Below are 7,883 nucleotides of genomic sequence, written 5' to 3' on the forward strand. Positions count from 1 at the left end.
GAAGAAGAAGAAGAAGAAGAAGAAGAAGAAGAAGAAGAAGAAGAAGAAGAAGAAGAAGAAGAAGAAGAAGAAGAAGAAGAAGAAGAAGAAGAAGACAAATCAAATGGGAGAAGGCGGGCTTATTAGCCATCCTCTGAAATGTGGATCAAATAGGATTCCTTCTTTTGTTGATTTCCTAGGATAAAATTCAAATATGAAATGTAAACTAAATAGTAATAAGCAAAACTTAGCACAAGAGATAAAGGATGGATTCCACACAAGAAAAGAAGAAACAAAAACTATTAGTTTACAGAAAAAATGTAATAGTAGTTGTCACTGAAACGTCTTTGCATATAAAATATAATTTCTAGCTTTATCAGAGGCCTTATTCTTACCATTAGATAAAAAATTGGAGACTGAGAATGTAAGGCACTTGGTAGAGTGTATGTATGTATGTATGTATGTATGTATGTTTGTATGTGCTGATACCAGAACCACATAAGCAGGGTATGGTTGGTGTCACTTGTAATCCTAGCACTCAAGAGGTGGAGGCAGGAGGACCAGGTCAAGGTCATCCCTAGCTACAGAGGGAATTCAAGGTCAGCCTGGGCTACATGAGACTTTGTTTTTAAAATAATCAGCAGGGGTTGGAGAGATGGCTCAGTGCTTAAGAGAGCTGTCTGCTCTTCCAGAGGTCCTGGGTTCAATTCTGAGCAACTCACATGGTGGCTCCCAAGTGTCTTTAATTCCACTTCCAGAGAATCAGATGTCCTCTTCTGGTCCCTAGAGACACTGCATGCATGGGATACACTGATATATAAGCAGGTAAAGCACACATAAAAATAAATATATCTTTAAAAACAAATAAATTAGCAGCAAGAAGAATTTGACATTCACCTTTTATCTGGCTCAGAGGAGCTCGGTGATTTACCCAAGGCTACACAGCCAGACTGTGTGGAAATGGTAATTTCTGGTTCAATCCAGAGGCCACATTCTTGTTCACTAATGTCATGGATCTGTTGAGGGAGTATGGCCTTTCCTGATAGTTTAAACATTATTATTGTTGTGATATGCATGTGTACATATATGTACATTTGTGGGATGGTATGTGTGAAGGTCAGGAGGATCAGAAGATCAAGGTCACCCTGGGCTACTCAGGGAGTTCGAGGTCAGCCTGGGCTACATAGGGATTCTGTGGAGTCTCTTCTCTCTGTCCACTTTTATGTGAGTGCTGGGGGCCAAACTCAGTCCTCAAGGCTTCTGTGGAAACTCCCTTTGCCTGCATCCGTCTTACAGTGCCCTGATGGACATTTTTTGAGACTGAGATCCCTTTGGGATCTACATGGTTCCTTCTTGCTGTTGAAGTCTGAAGGAGGCTGAGTTTAGTCACGGTGGCTGGGAAGCTCCTTTGCGTCATCTGAAAATGCATCGGTGACACTCCTTGAGAAGTGGGACCCACGGAGGAAAAACAAATGCTGCTGGCATTTTACTCAAGTGGGAGATTTCCTCCTGGCCTTCTGTTCACTCAGCTTTGTGTGGCTGTGGCAAGGTGACCATGAAGTGATCCTCCCTTACAGATGAGATCTGTATTGTCATCCGGCAGTAGAGGTCGAACAAAGGCCAGGTAGAAAGAGACCATACACATTTACAGCATCTAGTGTCACCATTGAAAGACCTCGCTGGAAAGAACACATGCATCAGATGGAGAAAACTCTGCCTCTGCCTGAAATCCTATCCTGCTCCATCAGGTGATCCTCGGCATTCATTTTAAACTCTGCTTAGCTGAGTCAAATGTCCACTTCACAGCTAATGCCAGGCAGGAAAGACAAGCATGGAAACGGCCAATTTCACCCATTCCTGGCTTTCCTCAGAACACACAAGGATCACTCACAGGTTTGTATTTATTTGACTTTGTTTTAGTTCTGCATTTATTCCTAGGAAGTTGGTGACAGTTTTGCAGTGTGAAGTCACCAGCACCATTTGTTGATTCTCTTATGAAAAGCAGCCAGAGATGGGGAGGGGGGGTGCGGGGCAGGGTTCTAGCTTTCCACAAATGACTGCTGGCGGATCTCTTGAGTCTTTTCCAGCTCAAGTCCATGTGTGGGACTAAGGATGGCACGTCTGGAGAGTGAGGCTCTTTCTAGATGGTCAGGGGGAGTGTGGGCTGCAAGAAAGATGGGGAGGGGGAGTAACCTCCAGCGGCTCTGACAGTGTGTAAGCCATCATCATTCTTTGCCTGGACCTCTTCGAGAAACTCCTGGCTCTTCTCCAGTCCCTCTTCTCCAAGCATAGAGGGAGCTAAAAATGCAAATCTGATTGCTTCCCCACCACACATGAGAAACTCTTCGATGCTCTCTCTTCCCATCCTGTCAGGTTACCACCCCAGTTTCTTGCCAAGACTGACAAAGTCCAGCTGTAACAGCTTCACCTCCGCCAGCCCTTCTGGAATGTTCCAGAATCTTGATGGGAGGGTCTCGGAGGCAGCATCTGGGTGGAGGAGGTTGCTGGGGACGATGAAGATTACACGGGGCTAACACCTGTTCTCCTCAGCGACTGTCCAGCATACAGCCTTCCTCCTCCTTGCTCTGCCTGGCAACTGTGGGCCATGATCTCAGCTCCCCAGGCAGTGGGCTGGGCCGGCCTTTCTTTCTTTCTTTCTTTCTTTCTTTCTTTCTTTCTTTCTTTCTTTCTTTCTTTCTTTCTTTCTTTCTTTCTTTCTTTCTTTCTTTCCGGGCTTTTGTACAAAGGACCTCTATCCAGGATCACTCCCTCCCTCTCTCCCTCTGCAGATAAGCCTGACTTCTTCTGCTGTCAGAAGCTCTTTGCTCCCAGTCTGGACCTCTCTCTTCTATGCTTCTCAGCATCCACTTGGACTCCACTCCCCCATAGTCCCCCTCTCATCTTTCATCTTTATCTGTCAGCTCTCCTCCTCTGCTTCATTGCTCAAATCAGCTTAAATCAAACACAGAGTTCTCTCCAAAGTTCTATGGACCCTCGTACTCTGTGTCATTCTTTCAGGTCCCTCTCACTCAGGATACTGCCCCAGCTTTCAGAGCACCTATGTTGTCAAATTCTGAATCGAAACTGGCTTGTAAACTCCTTGAAGGTTAAATGTAATTTTCTGTTTCCTCCCAGGTCTCCAGAGCCTTTTCAGTGGGCAATATTCAATATGACACACATGAATGAACAGACCCTTAGGGTCTTCTGTATGGGAAAGAGAAGCTTACCATTTTGGACCAATCGTTAGAAGCTTGCATGAAGCTGGACAACACTTGATGTTCTGATGGGATCCTTTATCAAACACTTCTCAGAGATTGTCTAAGTGAAGTGAATGTCTCCTGTCACTTAAGTTCCCAGGCCTAGCCATGCTTCAGAGCCTCCTGGAGACTTCTGTAAAGCACGGATGCCAGATCCCGTGCTAAGAGACTTGGATTCAGCAGATCTGACATCAGGTTCCAGGGAATTTGTTGGTTGAGGGTGGAGTATGTTTAGAGTCTTCTTGTGAAGACTTACTGATATGGGTTAGGGGAAACGCTACCATCCAAAAGGACTTTAATTTGTTTCAGCCTGAACTTCTAGGTTATTTTTCCTTCAAGTGAAAACAAGCTGTATATGGATGGGGGTACATTAGTCTCACAATAAGAATTCCTAAATAAAATAACACTGAAAAGTTCCTTTTCTTCATTCTTTGTAAAAGATAAATGTGTCCATTCTGGGTGTGTGCCTCTGTGAGTATGTGTGTACACACACATATGTGTTTGTTCTCATATGTACACACATTTCTACATATGTATGCATATGTGCAAATGTGTTCATATGAATATATACACACATATGCATAAATGGGCATATATATGCTCATATGTACAGATGTATATATTCCATTTTGTGTCTGCATTCACAGAGGTGTATACATGCACATGTGCATGCCATGATAAAAATGATTGTATGGATGTACACACAAATGCCTACATATATACATACATGTGTGTAAAGATATGTCTATGTATATAAGTATATAAGAATGCATATATACACATACATATTTATGACATCTGGGCATATATATGTGCTGTTATATAAATGCATACGAATGCATGTACACATAAGTGTATACATATATATGCAGGCATATATATATATTTTTTATGTGTGCACATGCATACCCATGAATATATATGTGCATATGTATGTATGTATGTTTGTCATTATGTCTGCATGTATGTATGTATCTGCATATATATGCCACTATATATGTATAAATGCATATATGAGTATGTCATGTAACTATGTGTGTGTATATATGTATATTTATGCTGTTTGCTATATATGTTCAAGTGAATGAATGTATACATGACTGAATTCATAAATACATATATATGCTTATATGTATATACAATTTATATAGATATATAGATAGATGCATGTGACAGTATATCTGCATATAATTCTGTATGTGCATATATGTATATGTGTGCATGTTTATGTTGTTACATATGTCGATGTGAATGTTTGTTCACAAGACTAAAGACATACATGTATATGTTTGCATATATGTATATGCCATTATATTAGGCATGATTATTTATATATGTATTATATACGTATGTGTGTGTGTACAAACACACTTGGTGCTAACATGATGAGAAGGACCAACAGATTACCTGGATAAGGCGCACAGGGTTCTGCATGACATCCTCACCACCAAAAAGATAAAGCCTTTGGTCCTTCACTGCTACGGCAGGGTGGAGCACAGCCACTGGCATGTCGGCCATGCTCTCCCAGATGTCATGGATGCTGTCATACCTCTCCATGGAGCCTAGAAGCTCCTGCCCTTCTCCAGTGCCCCCAATGGAGAAGATGAAGTTCCTGTGGGCGGTGCTTCTGTGGGAGTAGCGGGCTGCCAGCATGGGCTCCCCCACCCTCCACTGGTTGAGTTTCAGAGAAAAGATGTACACGCCACAGGTGATGAGACTCCTCCCCTCGCTGACAGCCACGCCCCCGAGCACATAGACACTTCGGTGCAAGGTGACAGCGGAGGCCTTGTACAACCGTGTGGGGAGCTTGGCTAGGCTCTGCCACTGACCAGTCTGTCCACTGTAGAGCAAGACATCCCTGGTGGTCTGCTGGTTGTCCTTCCGTCCCCCAAGGAGGAGGAGGAAGTCTTGGTAGGAGCTCCTTGGGGACGTGCGCCATAGGAGTTTACAATCCTGGGTGATGGGACCATACAAAGAGAAGATCTGCTTCCTGGCCATCTCCAGGATGGCCTGGCAAGCAGGTGACGACTGGAGGAGGGCGTCATTGACAATGAAGTGATGGAAGAAGGCCGGGTGGATGTACTGCAGGCGGACCTGCTGCAGCAGTTCTTGCATGTGTCTCCACCGGGCTTGGAGGTCATGCTTCACCCAAGCCATGAGGGCCTCGAACACCTTTTCCTCCTCGCCACAGAGCCTGTCATCTCCCAGGTAGTCTCTCAGCTCCATGGCACAGAGCTCCTTCAGGTCAGCCGACACTGCCACCTCCGGGAAGTAAGTCAGGGCCACCTCCCTTGCTTTCTTCTTAAGGCTGTCACAGCTTAAGATTTCTGCGAGTCTGACCAGGCCCAGGCAGTTGCTGGGGGCCAGTTGGCTCTGGAGGTATGAGGAGCAGGCCTCAAACACCCGGGGATACTGTAGCATGGCAGCAGCCTCCATCAGTGGGAGGACATTGGCAGATGAGATGTGCACCTCTCCTGTGTACACGTACGTGACGACCTGCTCCAGAGTTGTGGGACTGATGCCTTTCAACTGCACTCTGGCTTCTCTGCTCTCCCGGAAGTGACTGCAGAACATGGCCTTGAAGTAGGGGCTGCTGGAGGCCAGCACACTGCGGTGACAAGGGACCTCCCAGGCCCCGGAGCAGATGCTCACATCCGTCAGGATCTTGCTTTGTCTTAAGCCATTGAGCTGTCTTAGCAAGTCAGAGGAGAAGCTGTGGTCTTTGAAGACAATCCCATCTGGTAACTCTTCATCCATCCTATGAAGAAGGAGGGAGGCTTCAGTCAGAAGCAAAGTCAAGGCTTTCTCACAGAGTACACTGGAGGGGTTAGCTGTGGGGGCTCCAAGTCTCATTCACCACTATCTACCAAGACAGTGGAATCACGAACAGTAGACCACATTGAACATCCAAGAGGAAACCACCCTCACTCTAGACCACAGAGTGATCTACTTCAGGCTGTTATTATCTTCAGAGATTAAAAAAAAACACACAGCAAGCTGGGCATGGTGGCGCACACCTTTAATCCCAGCACTAGGGAGGCAGAGGCAGGCGGATTTCTGAGTTCGAGGCCAGCCTGGTCTACAGAGTGAGTTCCAGGATAGCCAAGGCTACACAGAGGAACCCTGTCTCAAAAAAACAAAAACAAAACAAAACAAAAAAACACAACAGCTTGGCGGTGGTGGCTCACGCCTGTAATCCCAGCACTTGGGAGGCAGAGGCAGGCAGATTTCTGAGTTTGAGGCCAGCCTGGTCTACAAAGTGAGTTCCAGGACAGCCAGGGCTATACAGAGAAACCCTGTCTCAAAAAAACAAAAAACAAAAACAAACAAACAAACAAAGACACACGGCATCTCCAGCTACACACAGGCATCTTCCAACCAAAGTGGAATAGTCAGGGACTCACATATTAGTCTGACACGAGAATTGTACCTTTGATAAGAAAGGTACGCCTTTGTCCAGATCCTCATCAGATTTGCTAGTTAATTCATCTAGGAATCTTTCTGAGGGTTAGTTGTTCACCAAGGCTAGTTTTGGGGGTGTGGTCATCTGGTCACAGAAGTGATGGGGTCGCAGTGGGCTGCTGCAAGATCTAGATAGAAGACTTTGTGCTCTTTGGTTTTTATTTTAAAGATGCAATTAATAGAGAACAAAGACCAAACACTTCTGTGCTTTATTGGTGACACAGACAGTCTGCCTGCTGAGGAATGACATATGAGGGACACTTACCTTGTTTTACTGCAGTGATATCCACTGATGCTGGGTCTGTCTTGTCCTCTCAAGATTTCTACCTCAGGCTCGGAATAAAACCATAAAGCCCGGGCCTTTCCACTAGCAAATTCTCTGTCCTCGGAGAGTTCTGGGTTTGTTTATGCTGCAGGCACTTTCACAGTGTCTAGAGCTCTGTACAAGGACTGCTGGGCAGGCAGACAGTGTATACATTCCAAGGCTAAGAATAGCCGCATATGTACTTTCCAATGTTATGACATGTGACTTTCCAGTTGCCTTTTGCAGCCACCCGAGGGCCTGCAGGGCTGCGCATGCCCACATGCCTTGTTTCCTTGGCGAGTGTTTACATCGGTATAAATAGAAAGAGAGGAACGCGTTCTCTGACCAAGGCTTTGCTGCCCATTTGGACGCATCCCGAGTCCCCTGTCCTAAGAGTGCCTGGGAACTCTAGATGTCTGCCTGTAAACAGGTGGCTGTGACCTGTGTAGAATCACAGAAGGCAGCTCTGGGTCACAGTCGAGGTGGCAGGTGCTCATGGGAGGGGCAGAGAGTGGACAGAGCCCTGGGTGCTCTTCAGGGGACATCCATCCAGCACCTCCTGCCTGAGAGGACTTCTGTAAGGGCTCCAGTTTCCCTTTTAGGTTCTCAAGGCAAAGGATCCAGAGGAAAGACTTTTTGCTTGTTTGTTTGTTTGTTTGCTTGCTTGCTTGCTTCTTAAATATTTTTAGTAATCTGTAATTAGGCTTATGAAAGTACTGACTCTAATTGGGCCTTCTGTCCCCATGTCTGTCTGTCTGTCTGTCTCTTCTCTCTCTTTCCCTCCCTCCCCCACTACCTTCCTCCATCCCTATTTGTGCATTCTGACTTCTAACAATCATGTGTCTCCCTGCCACCTGCCCCTTCTGGATACCTGCTAACTG

At 45.7% G+C, this 7,883-nt stretch overlaps 1 protein-coding gene across 1 annotated transcript in view; it reads right to left on the reverse strand.

The window, feature by feature from the left end:
• Positions 1–7,124, reverse strand: part of Klhl38 (kelch like family member 38) — a 10,815-nt gene extending 3,691 nt beyond the window's left edge. Inside the window, exons 1-2 of the mRNA XM_021217413.2 lie at positions 6,964–7,124; positions 4,644–5,994 (exon numbers count right to left, since the gene is read on the reverse strand). Coding sequence (XP_021073072.1) covers positions 4,644–5,993 — 1,350 coding nt within the window. The 5' untranslated portion in view covers position 5,994; positions 6,964–7,124. The remainder of the gene's footprint in view (positions 1–4,643; positions 5,995–6,963) is intronic.
• Positions 7,125–7,883: the final 759 nt, after the last annotated feature.

The sequence above is a fragment of the Mus pahari genome, chromosome 17 (assembly GCF_900095145.1).
Source record: "Mus pahari chromosome 17, PAHARI_EIJ_v1.1, whole genome shotgun sequence".
NCBI classification, from domain to species: Eukaryota; Metazoa; Chordata; class Mammalia; order Rodentia; family Muridae; genus Mus; species Mus pahari.